The 15,919-nt window shown below is 41.7% G+C and overlaps 1 protein-coding gene and 1 pseudogene across 1 annotated transcript; both read right to left on the bottom strand.

The window, feature by feature from the left end:
• Window positions 1-3,854: 3,854 nt before the first annotated feature.
• On the bottom strand, window positions 3,855-5,224 carry LOC115678510 (uncharacterized; annotated as a pseudogene).
• Window positions 5,225-8,576: 3,352 nt separating this feature from the next.
• Window positions 8,577-14,910, bottom strand: LOC115678431 (disease resistance protein RPV1-like). Its single transcript, XM_030601826.2, has 4 exons — window positions 14,128-14,910; window positions 11,439-12,552; window positions 10,556-10,837; window positions 8,577-10,455 (listed from the first exon to the last, which is right to left on the bottom strand). The coding sequence occupies exons 1-4, from the start codon at window positions 14,658-14,660 to the stop codon at window positions 8,908-8,910; spliced, it is 3,477 nt and encodes a 1,158-aa protein (XP_030457686.1). The 5' UTR covers window positions 14,661-14,910; the 3' UTR covers window positions 8,577-8,907.
• Between the last annotated feature and the right edge of the window lie 1,009 nt (window positions 14,911-15,919).

The following is a 15,919-nucleotide window of genomic DNA, read 5'->3' as shown; positions in this document are numbered from 1 at the left end:
CCGTGAGACGAATCTCAATAAGTGTACAACCCCAAATCCCACGTAGGCACTCACGTACCGCCAGACGAAAACACACATAACACACAACGATCGGCCAAACTAACAATCACATGCGACCCTACCTGGAATCCATCACGCACGTTCCTGCACGTTAGTCAACCACACAGCCAGTATGCCACAAAAATACATCACAGCCGCGCGCGTGCCCCGATTATAGAGCAAAACCCACTTGGGCACGTCCCATACCATGCCTAGCAGTTTTTACCCCATAATCGAGCATCACATCACGCGATACAAACACATTCGCACGCTACTCACACCATGCGTCACTTTCCACAATCCTCTCGCTTGTCTTGCCAAATCCCACTCATTCTCAACCTTTCCACCACTACCGCGCCCGCGTAAAACGCATCAGGCCAACGGTCTTCTGACCACGTCAGGCATCGTCACCCCGTCGGGCCGGGCATCGTCACCTCGTCAGGGACGGCATCGTCCCGCGTAAACGTACACGCCTCAGGACGGAATCCTACACACACTTTCCTTCTACCGCGCCCGCGTAAAACGCATCAGGCCAACGGTCTTCTGACCACGTCAGGCATCAACACCTCGTCAGGCCGGGCATCGTCACCTCGTCAGGGATGGCATCGTCCCGCGTAAACGAACACGCCTCAGGACGGATCCTTTCCAACCAATCCCACATTTCCAAACCTTCGTTCCACACTCTCCACACGTACCACGCCACCACACAAACACACTGCCAAACATACACACTTCACACACATTCCATAATTTCGCATTCTCGTCACACGAACACGCACCATTTAACCACACGCTCTCGGCACGCGAATTCAATGCACATTCACATCACCATATCACCACACTTCACGGCTACATAAACACGGCACGCCACCACACCACATTCAGCCCAATGCACAAACCAAATCAGCCCACAACGATTTCCAAGCCAACCAACAAGCACAATCACACAACCACGCACAAATTTCCATTCAAGGCACAATCCCATTAATTAATCGCACAAATTAATTCCGATCAAACCCCAACATCACAGCCCTAATCCAAGCTCCCTAAACCTCAAAATTCTTCGCCTAATCAGTCCGCAACCACCAAATAATCAGTCACTCAAATCAGTCCCGAACAGCCCCTAAAACAGTCACAAATCGCCTAAACCGGGTCCTAAACGAGTCTAGAAATACCCGAGCTCCTAGGTAGTTTTTGGGGGAGACACTTACCCAAAAAGGCGAGACAGAACGGGGCTGGAACGGGCCGGGACAGCGGCAGCAGCATCGCCGGCGATGTACGGACGGCGTGAACAGTGATCCCCCGTACGACGGTGAACAGTACTTCCGTACGGACACCGTACGGACAGGGCTGGGACGGGGCTGGCGAGGTGCCGATGACAGCCGCGGCGTCCGACGGTCCGGCGTGAACAGTGATCCGTACGGACGGTGAACAGTACCCCCGTACGGACACCGTGCATGCACCGTGGCCGGATGGCGACGTCTGGCGAGGCCGGGACGGCTAGGTGTCGACGGAACAGCGATCGAGCTCGGCGAAGCTCCCGTGCATGTCTGTTTGCGAGATAGGAAAGAGAAAAAGAGAGAAACAAGGCTGTTTTGGACAAAAACCGGGGCTGTGATGGTTGAACAGGTGAGGGGAGGTCCAAGGGTCTTTGTGGCGACGAGGCGGTGGGCGGGCGGCGGCTCCATTGATGCTGTTCGGCGTGAACAGATCTGATTTGAGCGTAAACGTGCAAAACAGACGTAAACGGAAAAGAAGAGAAACCCGAGGGAAATGGCCGAATGGTCTGCTGGAGAGAGAGAGGGTCTGATCAAACGGGTCAAAGGTGGTGTGAGTGGATTCCATGTGTCTCAATCTAAGCCCATTGGACAATTTTGCCCTTGATCCAAGGGCCCACATTTGATCTAATCCAATAATTTAGGGGTGAAATGGTCTTTTGTCCCTAACCATGGTTGACCTGACCTGGTTTAGCCTTAACTCACCTTGGTTAATCCCAAAATTAAATCCAAATTTCGGAATTAATTAAAAATGGCCTAGGGGTATTTTCGTAATTTTCCGATCCCGAACCGAAATTCCAATTTTTGGCCAAAACGACTCCTGGTATGCGTGGCCACCCCAAAATGACACTAGCCTCGAAAAATAACCTCAAACGACTTCAGAATCGCCATCAGTGACCAGAGGGGCAAAATCGTCATTTTCCGGGTCCCGGACCGAAATCCATTCTTTTGCAGAAATGGGTGGCCCCAAGGTTGGCCAAGCCAAAAACGTCATCGGCTGTCCAAAATTGTCACTTTCAAAATTCTTGATTCCCGGGCTCGAATTCCAAGAAATGACTAAAATCGAGCAATCGCAACTTTAGCTTATCTCTGGCTAACGGGTGGCTCATTGGGATTATGCGCTCTCGACCCGTGATCGACACTAAGTCAAATCATGTTTAAGTTTACTTCACCCGAGACGACCTCGATTGTCATATAATTGCGAGGGTCTGTCACTAGTGCCCTTTGGACACGATCAATCAAATAGATCGGTCTCGGTTGGCTCAAAACATTCCCTCGTCAATCGATATGGTCGAATATCGAACCTAGGTCGAGTTCTTTGGTCGTGCGAACTCAATCCCGTAATAGCCCTACCCCTAAGGTTAGCATCCCGTGAATGCGCATTTCCGGATGAGATCTCACTATAAGTGCATTGATCAAATTCATTTCCTAAATCCCTGGAAAAGGATCGAAAATTCAGACTGTTACACCCCGTCCAACCGTTGCCAACTTTGCACACCACTGCTTGCTACACTTGCTAGGAAACCAGATGGCAGATAGTCTTTCGACAAATGATTCATCTTCCAAGGTCTCTAAGTTGGTCGTGTGTCCATAGTCTCTCTTGGTCCTCGATCTCTGTAAATGACATGTCAATGAGGGCGCAATTGTGCGACTTGGAAAATCCACCCAAGACTTAAGACATGATGGGCTTAGGTTTGTGGCTGTTGAATTGGGCTAGGCACATGATTAGAACGAAAATACTCTCTACCTTAATCAGAATGAAAAAAGAGAAACTATCTCCATTATCCCGCCTACTCTAATATCAGTATAGACGATATATCATATTAAATTCATGATTGGATATTCATTTGCTTTTGCATTTATTGTTCATGTATAAATTGAAACATGATGTTTCTATTCATCATTCAATAAGAGTCTTGCTAATTATTTAAATTGGTTCTACTTTTTAGTCGAGTTGCCAATTAATCAAGATATGTATATTATTGTGTATCGTGTCCAATGCGCATATATTGATGCAAAAAATGATTCTGTTACGAGCGTCTCCAGCTCGGCATTCTGGAATCCTCCAAAAGCTCCATGGCGCTGAGTTGCTTCGCTCAGAACCTTTTTTTTTTTTTTGGTCAAAAAGTAAAATGTTTCATTAATTAACTAACAAAAGGATAATCGAATCCAACTTCGAAAATATGAAGCAAAATGGGTCCCTGCTTTATTAGATCTGAATCGCTGATTTTGGGCGACACGAGCTAGGCCGGATTCTTTTTCTTTCTTCTCTTTCATATATTTATTTGCTTATTACTGTTCCCTTTTCTTTTATTTATTTTTTTATTGTCGCGAAAAAAGATTCATAGTTCTCCTATCGACAAAAATTTGAGTGTAAAACAATAACTAGCTGCGGAAAGATCGAGTCTCATCACGTCTTATGTACAAGAATTAAAAAAGAGCTAAAGTGTAGATACTTTTCAATCTCGGTACAAAAGGGCAAGAACGTTATGTATGCACAGCCTATAAATAGATGAGATGATGCATGAACGAAGTTGATCAAAAACTAAAGTTCCTACCGACAATATACCTACTAAAAGCGAGTAACTTAGCAACCCATTCAAATTATGGATTTGACACGTGAGGCAGAATCTTTCATCTAATAATATGCAAACTACATGTTTCCTTATTAACAATAGGAAAACTTTCCAACGAGTCGCAAGAGTATAAACTCAAATCTGTCAAGTTCTGCAAGCTCGAAAGATCCGGTAGCTCTTTTAAGGATGGGCAGCGAAAAATAGATAATTTTTCCAGCGATTCTGATTGTTCGAGACCTTGTATCTCAACTAGCCATGGGCATCGATTAACACTCAAACCCCATGGCTTTCTTAAGCTCGGTAAACGGGATAGCCTCTCAAGGAATTGGCACTCCACTACATTTAAATGGCAAAGGTTCTTTAGCTGTCCAAGCACATCTAATGGAATTTCGGTTAAGCAAGACCTATATATTCCAAAACTGGACAAAATTTTGAAGGTGTGAAGGTATGACAATCCATCGGTGGATTCAAGATCAAAGAACGTCGACCCATGAATTTCGGGTGGGATCCACTGGAGAGACTGAAAGGTGGAGACTAGCAAGTGGAGATATTTGAGCTCGGTAAGGGTATTTGACAAGTCAGCAGGCAACGTGGTCATGCCTGAAAGGTCCAATTGCAACGACCGGAATTTAGTTAACCTCCCAATCCACTGCAAATCTAGAGCTTGGCATGCGTTTGGTGGTGCATGAGGCATATTATGATATCTAGGATGATCATAATCAGATAAAGACAGATATTCTAAGTTGGTCAGGTTTGAGACATTCGGAATCTCCAGTGATGCTGAAGACGAAATATTCAAAATTTCCTAACTTGTAGGAAGCCTTGGCAGTTGTCCAAGCTCCTCACAACGATGCAAACCAAACTCGTAAATCAAGTAAGCTGACTAATATTTGGTGGCACTTCAGAAATACGGCCTCCACCTAAAGTTAGATCTTTCAAAGATGATAATGCCCCAATTTCCATCGGAATTTCCTCCAAAAATATGCTACCGCTAGCTATCAAATATTCGAGCTTCTCCAACATCCCTATCGCCTTAGGTAGCTTTCTTAATTTACTACCATGCATGAATAGAATCTCCAATCTCTTAAGCTCTCCGATCAAATTAGGCTACTCTATAATGTTCGTATAAGATATATTCAATTTGACTAGAGATTTTAATTTCCCAATTGACTCCGGAGGTTTATTTACCAAAGACTTCCTTAAAGACAATACTTGAAGACCAGCTGTCTCTCCTATTGAATCCGGAAGTTCAAGGAGTTCCAGATTTTCTAACCTCAGCGTGGATAGATGCTTTAGATTACCCAATGAGTTTGGCAATGACTGACGTGCCATGCCTAGATTGGGCATTGTTGGAGCTCCCTTCAAGCACCCTCAAATCACTGCCCCCCTTAATTTTCAAGTGCTTCAAATGCTGCAGCATAGTAATGGATGGGTCAATTTCAACCCGCCTATCACAATCCTTCATGACGAGTCTCTCCAAAGTCAAGCATGTAGAGAAGTTAGGCGTCTTGGTCAACCTTCTACAACGCACGAGATGCAGAACTTTTATTGTACTTTCTCCCTGTAAAATTACTCATACAAGGATAGTTATAAAGATGGTCAAATTTAATGTGCACACAGGAAAATAGTAGATGTAAATTGCTTTTATTACAAGATATCGTACCATGATTTGGGTCCATCCACCCCAATCATCTGTAATGTCAGATTCTGAAATTTTGAGGACAACTAGATTGCTTGGAGAGAAGTTAGTAGCTTGAAACTACGAAGGACAATTTTTCCAAGAGAGCCATCTTAGCTCCAAGAGGAGATTTTGGAAGTCCTCTACAAAGTTTCCTCCATCCAATTCAAGGAACGTTAACTCTACCAGCCTTGAAATGTCTTCGCTTGTGAGGTTACACACTTGAGATTGACCCCCTAGTTTGAGGGCTACCATGTTTTTGGTTCCCTAGTAAAGGAAATTATAGCTCAATTAGCCTGAGCTTTGGTGAACATAAGAAAAAGGCCCATGAATTCAACAAAAAATATTTCTTTTTCTTTGGTAAAAGGCAGGGAGGAACATTCCCGGCTCTCAGCATCATGAAAAGCACTTTGCCCTCCACCTTTTGCGCCGAAATGCACAAATGTATAATTATTTGGGCCCCTCTACATACTTCAGAACAAATGGAAAGAGAATTTTGAGAGGGTTCATATGATTTTTGCACACTTGTGGGAATATATGGTAATTTTAGCCAGAAGATTTTACTTTAAAAATTTCATGGGGATACATGGGATCATCATCTCCGCCAAGTGAAAAAGGAGACCGAGGGGATTGAGGCACTAGCCCGGGTGGAGGGCGCATATGTGGGGACTCTCCTGAATAAGTATGGTAGCTTCCCAATCCACACAAGAACAGAACCAATAATATGAGTCCGACATAGGAAAAACATTGCCCAACTAAGTTTACATAAAATAAAGAAATGGTAAGAATATATTAATCAAAATCCTATAACAAAGAGGACGAAACATTGTGATTGATTGGAGTGAAGACAATTTCAATGCCTATCTAGAATAATGCACGTGATTAAACGAACTGTGCTGATAACAATATCAAGTTAATGACAATGAGTCATGCAAGGAAATTTGGGAGGTGTAATCGCTTATAGGATGAGCAAAAGAGACCCCAATCAAGTAGAAAATGATTTGATCATGTTTACAGCTGCAATGAAACCAATCTCCTCACCCTTTTGATCGGTTCTAAAGCCCCTTGGTTTCCCAAAGTATATTCCAGTTCATTCAAAGGAAATAACACACAATCATCGACCTCATACTGAAAAAAATTCAAGCACGAAGGAACAAATATATGTTAGAAACTAACCGCCTGTGAGCTCCCTTGCAACCATTAGGTCAACCTCTTTCTCCAAAGTAGAAGCGTCAACTAATTGAGAAGGAAGATCCGTATAAAAGAGGGAGACCATCTCTTCAGCGATTATGGTAATTCTAGAACATATGCATTCATAGATATACGAAATCAAATGTAGTTAAGGAAGATTTACCCCTAAAAGAAGAAGCATAGGAAACTGACCAATTACAAGCTGTCTGCTGCCCCATAAAAAAAACACAGGCAGCTTGTCACGTGATATCTAGTCCATAAAACATAAAAGAATCATGAAATCGGGCAATTTGGAAAGCGATTTAAAAACAACCTGAGGTAATCCAGTTGTTGGCCGTAAGTTTGCAAACATGTTAATACCTTCTCTTAATTGCAGTAGCCCAGTTTCTGGCTTCGAATGTTTTTCATTATCGTCCCACTTATAGCTTAGTAATGAAAAAGGCAGGAACAGTATAGTTATGAGGGAAAGATTGCAGGGAAGAAAATTACCCTCCAATTGATCCAAGAAGAACTGGATCAGATTGTGCGACTTGGGAAAAACTCACAAGACTTCCACGTAGTGATGATTTTGATCTGTTTCTATTAACTTGTCTTTTGGTAGTTTTGTTCTGTAAATATTGTTGTATGATGTAGGATTGGGCTTGGGTTCGTGGCTGTCAAATTAGGCCAGGGACATGATTTGTAGAGCTTTTGGGCTAGTGAGGCATTTCGGTCTACCCTCTCTCTTTGGCAGCCATAATGTTCGCCGAATCACCAGATAAAAACAAAGTATTGCTCGCGGAGGTATCTCTCCCACATCAGAAATACTCTTTACCTTAATCAGAACAAAATAAGTGAACCCATACTCCATTATCCTGCTTTCTCTAATATAAGCATGGAGAATATATAATTATTAATTCATAATTGAATACTTATTTGATTTTGCTTGTACTGGTCATGTAAGATTATAATATGATGTTTCTATTCATTATTAAATAAGAGTCTTACTAATCATGAAAGGTTAATTCCACTTTTCTCGAGTTGTCAATTTATCTGGAAATATATATTGTATGCGCCTTACAGAAAAACCGGTATGTATTCTACGATGCTTCTTTACCTATGTTGAATTTTTTAAGAGAGTCGCAAGACTAATACATGTTGTTGTTATCCATAAATGCAGATGAAGCCGATAATTCTCTGTATCATATTGATGTAACGAAGCATTAGCACTGTTAAATCCAAAGTCTGGAATATTTTGACTATTGTTACTTTTGTTTGCCCACTGACTGACTGAGACAATTACTTGGTTGACTCCATTACTTCTTTTCACAAGTAGATAAAATCTTACAGTTTAGAGAGATGTCTACATCAATTGCTTTCAGTTGTTGTGTCCTTTGGTTCATGTATTGTGTCTCACTGGAAGTTTCCTTCGTACTAGTCTATAAATAGGCTTCGTATAGTGGTTCCCCAAACCACATATTAATCTCTCTGTCAAGCAATGGCATATTTCTTATTCTTGCACCTTTACTTTCTTACTAACTTGCTTCAATGTAGTCAAAACCAAACTTCTTCTGTGAGATCTCCTGCCATCAACTACCAGAGCCCGCAATTGAGTATTCCAGTCTGTTCTAGACCTCAACGTTAAGACCCAAGATCGAGTTCTTTTCTTCATCGTCATTCGCTTGTTTAATGCATAAAGACTGCAATTGCACCGAAGTTTCTGATCTGTAGAAGTCAAGCCACAATCAACCTGGCACGACTTGCATTTTTCAGGCTCATGTAATTTTAGAGTGAACACGAAGAGATGGGAAAAAAACACATTGGAGAAAGACGAAGTTCAAAGTCCGTCAAGGTAATTGTGGCAGCCACCAACTTTACAGGCGGAGGAGCTCTTTCATTTCTTCATTGCTGAGGACGTGGAAACCTTCGCAAGGCGGTTTAGAAATTTTTGGTGGCAAATGACCCAAATAACTAGCAGGGAAACGGTTGAGGGTCATCACGTCTTACGTACAAGAATTAAAAAAACAGCTAGGTGTAGCTACTTTTCAATCTCAGTATAAGGGCAAGAACGTTATGTATACACAACCTATAAATATAAAAGATGACGATTAATCTGAGCAAGGCATTCAAATACCGCCACTTCTGGTTGTGGACTGTAAGCTGCCCATCATAGCCTTCCTGATCCAAAAGCTGAGAAGGGACATATAACGCGAGGCAGCATCCTGCATGAGACAACAGTCAAACGACATGTTTCCGTATTCGCTACAACAGGCAAACTTTCCAACAAGTCACAACGAGATAAATGCAGCGTTTCCAGGTTCTGCAAGCTAGAAAGATTAGGTAGCTCTTTTAAAGATGGACAGGCACAAATAGATATATGCTCCACCAATTCTGATTGTTCAAGACCTTGAAACTCAACTAACCCCGGGCAATTAGTAACCCCCAAAAACCATAGCTTTCTTAAGCTTTGTATGTGAGATAGTCTCTCAAGGAATTGGCAGTCCAATATATACAATTTGCGAAGGTTCTCCAACTGTCCAAGCACATCCAGTGGAATTTCAGTCAAGTATGACCTGCATACTTCTATTTTGGACAAATATTTGAAGGTGCGAAGGCATGACCATCCATCTGTGGACTCAAGATCAAAGAACCTCAACCCCTCAATATTAGGTGGAATCGACTCGAGAGATTGAAAGGTGGAGCCTGGTAATTCAAGATTTTGGAGTTCGGTCAGGGTGCTAAAGTCAGCAGGCAACAGGGTCATGCCTAGAAGGTCCAATCTCAAAGACGTCAACTTAGTTAACCTCCCAACCCACTGCAAATCTTGAGCTTGGCATGCGTTTGGTGGTGCATGAGGCATATTACCACAATCAGATAAATACAGATATTCTAAGTTGGTCAAGTTTGACAGATCCGGAATCCTCTGTAAAGCTGAAGATGAAATTTCCAAAGATTCCAAACTTGGAGGAAGCTCTGGCAATTGTTGAAGCTCATGACAAGCACGCAAACCCAAATCACGAAGTTGAGAAAGCTGACTAATAGTTGGTGGCACTTCAGAAATACGGGTATGTTCTAAGTTTAGGATTTTCAAAGATGATAGTGCCCCAATGTCCATTGGAATTTCTCCCTCCAAAAATTTGCAATTGCTAGCTTCTAAATATTCAAGCTTCTCCAACATCCCTATTGCCTTAGGTAGCTTTCTCAAATTACAGCTTTCCATGAGTAATACCTCCAATCTCTTAAGCTCTCCAATCGAATCCGGCAGCTCTATAACATTCGTGCGAGATAGATTCAACTCGACTAGAGATTTCAGTTTCCCAATTGACTTCGGAAGTTTCTCCACAGATGAATCACTCAAAGACAACTCTTGAAGACCAGGTATCTCTCCTATTGAATCCGGAAGTTCAAGTAGTTCCAACTCTTCCATCCTTAGTGTCGACAGACACTTTAGACAACCCAATGAGTCTAGCCATGACTGACGTACCGTGCCTAGTTCAAGCGTGGTTGGAGCTCCTTGAAGTATCTTCAAACCATTACACCCATTAATTTCCAAGTGCTTCAAATGCAGCAGCATACAAATGGATGGGTCAATTTCAACCAGCCTTCCACAATCCTTCACAACGAGTCTCTCCAAAGTCAAGCACGTAGAGAAGTCAGGCGTCTTGATCAACCTTCTACAACTCACAAGATGCAGGACTTTTAACCTACAATTTCCCTGTAAAATTATTCATACAAGAATGTACAAAGACCGTCATATTCACTATGTACAAAGAAAAAGAGTAATTGTAATTTGCTCATAATACAATGTATCGTACCATGATCTGGCTCCATCCACCCCAATCAGTTGTCACATCAGATTCTGAAATTTTGAGGACAACCAAATTGCTTGGAGAGAAGTTAGTAGCTTGAAACTCTGACGGACAATTTTGCCAAGAGAGCCATCTTAGCTCCGAAAGGAGATTTTGGAAGTCCCCAACAAAGTTTCCTCCATCGAATTCAAGGAACCTTAACTTTACCAGCCCTAAAATGTCTTCACGTGTAATATTGCATACTTGAGATTGTCCCCCTAGATTGAGTGCCACTATATTTTTTGTTCCCTAGTAAAGGAAATTATAGCAAAATTAGCCCTCTGCTTTGGCGGACATAAAAAAAGGCCCATGATTTTAAAACAGTATTCGACCAAAAAATATTAAAACAGTATATTTTCTTTTTGTTGGTAAAAGAACGGAAAAGGGCGATTATCGTAACTCTCTCTTTGACTCACGAGCCATAATCACACAATCCACCCACAAGTATACGAGCCTATTACCACAACCCAACTAGGCAGAAGGCAAGGAATCTCTCACATGACCTAGCAAATGCCCAAGGACTTTGCTAGCATAACAGTCTTTAGGCTACCGTTAGAATAACAGTATGTTGTGAGCCACAAATTTTTAAAAGAATGGACCCACAACAATTTTCAATTAATTGTTATTTATTTTTTTGGGAGCCCAAAATAGGTTGTTATTCTCATAGTAAATTAAGGACACTGACATGAGCACTCAATGCCCAAAGCACAAGCTGGCCAGAGGTTTGCTTACGACATAGCCGTATGACCCCTTTACCAACGAGCTACCACACTCAGTTGTAAATTAACATAGTACCAACCTATTCTATTTTCTAAACAAAGTGAAAAGTAGAACTTTAGTCAATACGTACCTCGTTTCTTTGTATAACATCCATGGCTACGGTGGAACTCCATATTCTACTACGCTCTCCAGGATGTTGGATACTCTCCTTGCGAACAAGTTCCCTCCCTAAATCTCTGAGTTGATCATGCATCCAAATGTCGTCATCCATAATTTTTATCAGAGACATTTTTACAAGAACTGAGATGGCTTCGTAGGGAAAAAAATCACAAGCTCTCCACATAGAAATTGCATCGCTTCTGTTTTCACCAGCCATGTGACATGCAATGTCAAGGAAAATTTCTTTCTGCTCATATTCCAGCATGTCATAACTTACCTTCAATATTTCCCGAACGTCTTTGTGTGGCATTTTCTTCAACTTGGCTAATACATCATCCCATACTTCTTTGCTCTCACAGCAAAGTGAGGATCCGATAACCACAAGGGCCAGTGGAAGTCCACCGGTGATTTTCACAATTTCTCTTGTTATTCTATCATATTCAAGTGGAGGAGTATCGCTCTCAAATGCATATCTATTGAAAAGTCGAATGGCAAAAAACTCATGCATCTCCTCCATTTCGTAGAAGTGATACACTTTAGGATGTATTGAGGCATTATTCTTGTTAATTTTCAAAAAACCAATGTCCCTAGTTGTCACAATAATTCTACTTCCCGGGCCGAACCAATCACATTTTTCTGCTAGCTTCACAAGCTGGTTCCTTTTATCCAAATTATCAAGAACAATCAAAACTTTTTTGTGGCGACATCTTTCTCTAATCATGTTGATCCCAAAGTCAGTATCACGAACCTTTATGGATTGAGACTTGAGGATGTCAGACAATAATCTGTTTTGCAATTTCACAATTTTACCCTGCTGTGCAAATTCTCGAACGTCTGACAAGAAGCTGCAACCTTGAAACTGAGAAGTGATTTGGTTAAAAACAACTTTGGCAAGAGTTGTCTTACCGACTCCGCTCATTCCATGTATTATGACAAACCGTACATCGAGAGAGTCTTTGCCTAATAAATCCATCACGGCTTGCACATGATCATCGATTCCAATTAAATGATCAGGCACTACTCGAATTCCTCTTGACAGTTTCCTTGAAACCTCATCGGTAAGAAGTTTTATAAGTTCCCCTTGGCTGCCGGACACGAAATTCAGATTGAGTAACAACATAAAGAACATCAAATTCCATGATTTTTAAAATGTGAATTTGGCATTCACATCAGTGGCGGAAATTGAAAATTTTATTTAGCAGCCAAAGCAAATTAAGGCCAAGATATCTATTTTAAACACACACATGTATCACATCTTTTTACAATGAGAAAGGAACAAAGTTACGCAAACAGAAAGAGAGAAGAAGATTTGTAGCAAAACTACCAAGTAAAAAACACAACAATCAGAAGTTAACGCTCATGGCGTGGAACGTTGAACCCGAGAAAGACAACAAATTCACGGCAAAATAACCACAGAGATATACACTGTCATCCTCAAATTATGCAAGCATCCCGTTTATACTTTGAAAGAACTAATTCCGGGAAATTTAAACCAGCTAAAAGTTAATACCTTATTAGTCATAACACTACTCTTTTGTTGATACTCGGAATAAGATATAACTTCGTCTTGCATGCGATGCATTTACTTTGCAGAAAATCACTCATTGGTAGATATTGTTTCCTATAAATAATCGTAAGTATGTATCACCTAGAAAGATCGGTGGATTGATAATATTTTCATCATCTACAGCAATATATGCTTAAACATTTCCATTGATGATAAAAGCATTTTGCGTTGATTCATTGTCATAAACTATACTAACAATTATATTTTAGGGAAATATTTTCTATATCATCATTGACTTTCAGCGAGGAAAATGCGCCGGCTAAATCAATTCTCTTACCAAATTTTAGTGAGAGCCTCCACAAACAGCTAAACATTCTTTCCTTAAATATGCGACTGGCTAAATCAATTTGCTCTCCATTTGATCTTGGTAAACATAACAAACATCCAAGCATCTCTAAGATATTTGAAAAACCGTACTAATCATAGTCCCTGACACAATTATTAATCACTTGTAGCTAATATCAATACATGAACATCAACTCCAGCAATCCAAAAAACATTTGTTTTCCTTTCTTAAAGTCTCATAAATTACACTCTAACCCCCTTAACACTGAGTGTTGTCATCCCCAAGATCTGCTAAACATCGACCCTCAAAAAAATTTCGATGTATCGGATTATCACTTCAGAAACTATACTCTGACATCACTTTCTAACACCTCATAGAGAGGGGGGTCTAGAATGTTAAGTAACTACAATTTACCAGAAAATGAACATAAAAATTTAAAAAGGTTTCTTATCCTCGAATCACATAAGATTTATTATTAGCACAAAAAAAGGAAAAAAAACAGTAAGAAATCGGCTGATCTGAGTTGATCACCCCAAAAAGTCACCACTGAAGCAAATTACACCAATCACAGCAAAATCCATAAGGATAACCTCACATTAATTTGTTGCGAAGAAGCACAAATTCTTTCTTTAATTATGCAGCAGTATAAATTAATCTCTTGATTCATATAGCAGTTATCAAATTCCTTCAACCATATGCATCTCGCAACCATATAAACCAATAATCTTTATTTGTCGCTCTAGGGTTATTGTATTCATATTTGAAGACATGAAAAAGAGTGAAGAAAAGCACCCGAAACTCTCTTACCCTCTATCTCTGCAGTGCCATCCATTGATAGAAGCGACCACTGTTAGAGCCTCCTTCCACTGTTGCACTTGATCGGAGCTGAACCTGTCCTCATGCCTTTTCAAGGCATCATCATATAATCCAGTTCTGAGCTTAACATCGTCAGGATCGACATCGAAGAAGATGGGAAGAATCACTTTGTCCATCGATCTTCTCGAACATTCCACCACGTGGGCAAGCTCGCGAAGACACCATGCACTAGATGCATAGTCTCTGGAGAAGATGGGCACGTAAATTCTGGAGACGTTGATCGCATGTAGAAGCTCGCCCCCAATCTTTTCACCTTTTCGGATCTCTGCATCGTCTAAGAAGACGCGAATCCCAGCTCCATCCAGGGAGTGATAGAGGTGATCGGTAAAGCTGAGGCGAGTGTCCGGCCCTCTGAAATTCAAGAACACGTCAAATTCAGCTCCCAGTGACTCACTACCTCCACCCGTAGAGGAAGATGTTGCTGTGTCCGAGTCCCTCTTTCTCTTCATCGTCACTAACGCCATCTGCTGAGCTGAGTTACTTCTGGTGTGTACGATTCCAGGAGAGGATGTCGTTCGTGAAAGAGCTAAACAGCGAAGTAAACCACTTTGGCTTTTCTTTTACGCGGCATTAGTATTCCATTTTCTTGGCACTTTTTACATTTCCCAAAGGAAATGATAGCAGTCACGCGTGCTAGCAGTACCTCAGAGAAAGACTTTGAATCATGGGGGGACAAGCAGCCCAACTTTCCAAGGAGAAGTTTCAGAAAGGAAAAACTGTGTCAAAGACGTACCATCACGGACCTGAATTTTGTGGTGAGCGTTTTTCACACGCCAAAGATATTTTCTCGTGTTAACTATCAGCCACACGGAGATTCTTGACAGCCACAAAGCGAAAAACTCTAAGGTGAGTGGATATGCAAGATCGACCGTGCTTTATAAATTGGGGAAAGAATATTAGAAACGTCAAAATTTATGCACAGCACTCATTTTAGTGTAAAAAATTTTTGCTCACTTATTTAAATGTCAAATCGAAGGAAAAATGATCACTTAAATATCAACGGTAAGAAATTTCGATCAAATTAATACGTGACTTTTATAATTAAAATTTTAATCTGAATTGGATTTTTTTTTAAAAAAATCGGTCTACGTGGCATTTCCATGTATATATTTAGATTTTTTAAATATTTTTTCCGATTTTTTTCTTTATTTCTTATTCTTCTACCTTTGGCCGGTGTCGGCCAGCCGCTTGGCCTCGCCTGGATGAGGCCGTCGTCGCCCGCCACAGACAAGGCTAGCCTGACCCTCGCCTAGGCGAGGGTGGGCGAGCCCCGGCGAGGCCAGCCCTCGCCCAGGCCACGGCGGCCTCGCCGAGCGTTGCCTGAGGGAAGGCAACGCCCGGCGAGGCCACCGTGGCTTAGGCAAGGGCCGGCCTTGCCAAATCTGGTGAGGGGAGCCCTCGCCGGGGCTGGCCCTTGCCCAGGCGAGGCGAGGCCAACCCTCGCTTGCCCTCGCCCGGGCGAGGGTCGGCCGAGCCTCACCTGTGGCAGGCGACGGCGGCCTCGTCCATGCGAGGCCAGGCCGCCGGCTAAAGGTAGAAGAAGAAGAAAGAAAAGAAAAAAAGAAAAAAAGGAAAAAAAATATTGGAAAAAATGTTTAAAAAATCGAAAAAATATTAAAATATTATTAAATATTGTCTCCGTCAGCGCTGACGTGCCACGTAGGACTGAGAAATTAATAAAATATGGCCACGTCAGATTTCCGGCGACCCAAATCGGAATTAA

Source organism: Syzygium oleosum, unplaced genomic scaffold (assembly GCF_021117445.2).
Source record: "Syzygium oleosum isolate NSW1041296 unplaced genomic scaffold, Sole_v2.1 Sole_v2.05, whole genome shotgun sequence".
In the NCBI taxonomy this organism is placed as follows: Eukaryota; Viridiplantae; Streptophyta; class Magnoliopsida; order Myrtales; family Myrtaceae; genus Syzygium; species Syzygium oleosum.
Note: the sequence above shows the minus strand (reverse complement) of the source record. Positions and strands in the feature narration are given on the sequence as shown.

Bases quoted from the DNA above. Each gene is read 5' to 3' on its own strand.
- LOC115678431 (XM_030601826.2), bottom strand. From the start codon at position 14,660: ATGGCGTTAGTGACGATGAAGAGAAAGAGGGACTCGGACACAGCAACA. The intron at 10,838-11,438 runs GTACGTATTGAC...TTCCTTTACTAG, and splicing joins ATGTTATACAAAGAAACGAG to GGAACAAAAAATATAGTGGC. The intron at 10,456-10,555 runs GTACGATACATT...ATAATTTTACAG, and splicing joins GTGGATGGAGCCAGATCATG to GGAAATTGTAGGTTAAAAGT.